Genomic DNA, 2,500 nt, shown 5'->3' with positions numbered 1-2,500 from the left:
TACATATTGTTATGAAGGTGTCTGTTACTACATGATGTATACTTACAGTGTGTATATTGTACATAGTACATATTGTTATGAAGGTGTCTGTTACTACATTATATATATACGTGTTTTTATCTCCATAATAACTGTGAATGATGTAAAGTAAATAGATAAATAGTTCTTCAAACTATGGAAAATTCTAGAAATAACATTTAAAAAGATGTTGCTCACATTATGTTTGGGGAAAGGGTGTTCACACTAACCCGACAAGCGGTGCAAACACACCAGAGTTCTTATGAAGCGGACCAAACAGGACAAGTGTGAACGCGGTCTCGGCTAGTTGGTGACGTCGCACGCCATGCTAGGTGTTCACCGTGTAGGTGTGTAGCTCAGTCGGGCATGCGCTCTAGTCTAGTAGTTGTGCTAGCGCTCATATGGATGCTTGTACTCATATTTGCACATCACCTGCTCTAAACGTGTATGTGTGTGTGTGTGTGTGTGTGTGTGTGTGTGTGTGTGTGTGTGTGTGCACTTGTCTCACCATAATATTTTTTTTTACTTTGTGTGTTTTGCATTCTGAAGTGAGGTTGCAACTCTCTACTCCCATCTAGTGCTAGATATATTTTTTTCATCATTCTAGCTATAGTGGAAAGGGGGGCCCTCACAACCTACTGACCAACCGTTGGTCCACTCAAAGTAAGCAAGACATGTATGTGTGTGTGTGTGTGTGTGTGTGTGTGTGTGTGTGTGTGACGCAACCATACTTGACATCACACTCCTAACTTCGTCAGCATGAAGGTGCTTTGAGCAAGTGATCCAGTCAAGACTGCCGAGCCAGCACGAGAACCACGCAGGGTTCCATTCCGAGTCGTTACTGATGACGACGCCTTCAAACCTCGTTCTCCTCCTCTCTCGCCAGCCGTGGCCAGCAGGCAGGTGGACATCGCCACCCAGGGTTGGTTCATCGGCCTCATGTGCGCCATCGCCCTCCTCATCCTCATCCTCCTCATCATCTGCTTCATCCAGAGGAACAAGGGAGGCAAATATCCAGGTAGGGAGGACAGTCTACGACATTGTTCTTGTTTTAATGACAGCTTTTGTTCCAACACCAAGATCTTAGATGTTTTTTGTTTTTTTAAAGAATTGTAACATGAATGTGCAGACTGGGTTCTGTTGGATTGGGACTGGGTTCTGTTGGATTGCGACTGGGTTCTGTTGACTTGGGACTGGTTCTGTTGGATTCGGACTGGCTTCTGTTGATTTGGGACTGAGTTCTGTTGGATTGGGACTGGCTTCTGTTGATTTGGGACTGAGTTCTGTTGGATTGGGACTGGCTTCTGTTGATTTGGGACTGAGTTCTGTTGGATTGGGACTGGGTTCTGTTGGATTGGGACTGGGTTCTGTTGACTTGGGACTGGCTTCTGTTGATTTGGGACTGAGTTCTGTTGGATTGGGACTGGGTTCTGTTGGATTGGGACTGGGTTCTGTTGGATTGGTACTGGGTTCTGTTAACTTGGGACTGGTTCTGTTTGATTGGGACAGGGTTCTGTTGGATTGGTACTGGGTTATGTTAAATTGGGACTGGTTCTGTTGGATTGGGACTGGGTTCTGTTGACTTGCAACTGGGTTCTGTTGGATTGGGACTGGGTTCTGTTGACTTGGGACTGGGTTTTGTTGACTTGGGACTGGTTCTGTTAGATTGGGACTGGCTTCTGTTGGATTGGGACTGGCTTCTGTTGATTTGGGACTGGTTCTGTTGGATTGGGACTGGCTTCTGTTGATTTGGGACTGAGTTCTGTTGGATTGGGACTGGGTTCTGTTGGATTGGGACTGGGTTCTGTTGACTTGGGATTGGGTTCTGTTGGATTGGGACTGGGTTCTGTTGACTTGGGACTGGGTCCTGTTTGTTTGGGACTGGGTTCTGTTTTATTGGGACTGGGTTCTGTTGACTTGGGACTGGCTTCTGTTGACTTGGGACTGGGTCCTGTTGATTTGGGACTGGGTTCTGTTTTATTGGGACTGGGTTCTGTTGGATTGGGACTGTGTTCTGTTGGATTGGGACTGGGTTCTGTTGGATTGGGACTGGGTTCTGTTGACTTGGGACTGGGTTCTGTTGGATTGGGACTGGGTTCTGTTGACTTGGGACTGGGTTCTGTTGGATTGGGACTAGCTTCTGTTGATTTGGGACTGAGTTCTGTTGGATTGGGACTGGGTTCTGTTGGATTTGGACTGGGTTCTGTTAACTTGGGACTGGTTCTGTTGGATTGGGACTGGGTTCTGTTGAATTGGTACTGGGCTATGTTAACTCGGGACTGGTTCTGTTGGATTGGGACTGGGTTCTGTTGGATTGGTACTGGCTTCTGTTGACTTGGGACTGGGTCCTGTTGATTTGGGACTGGGTTCTGTTTTATTGGGACTGGGTTTTACTTGGGACTGGTTCCTGTTGATTTGGGACTGGGTTCTGTTTTATTGGGACTGGGTTCTGTTGACTTGGGACTGGGTTCTGTTGTATTGG

General features: G+C 46.8%; 1 protein-coding gene across 3 annotated transcripts in view; it reads left to right on the top strand.

The window, feature by feature from the left end:
• Window positions 1-2,500, top strand: part of LOC133612751 (neuronal cell adhesion molecule-like) — a 274,321-nt gene that overhangs the window by 254,490 nt on the left and 17,331 nt on the right. For all 3 annotated transcript variants that reach the window (XM_061970426.2, XM_061970425.2, XM_061970423.2), the window contains one exon: window positions 905-1,036. In XM_061970426.2, coding sequence (XP_061826410.2) covers window positions 905-1,036 — 132 coding nt within the window. The remainder of the gene's footprint in view (window positions 1-904; window positions 1,037-2,500) is intronic.

This window comes from Nerophis lumbriciformis, linkage group LG10, assembly GCF_033978685.3.
Source record: "Nerophis lumbriciformis linkage group LG10, RoL_Nlum_v2.1, whole genome shotgun sequence".
In the NCBI taxonomy this organism is placed as follows: Eukaryota; Metazoa; Chordata; class Actinopteri; order Syngnathiformes; family Syngnathidae; genus Nerophis; species Nerophis lumbriciformis.
The sequence above is the reverse complement of the archived record's forward strand: the minus strand, read 5'-3'. Positions and strand labels throughout refer to the sequence as shown.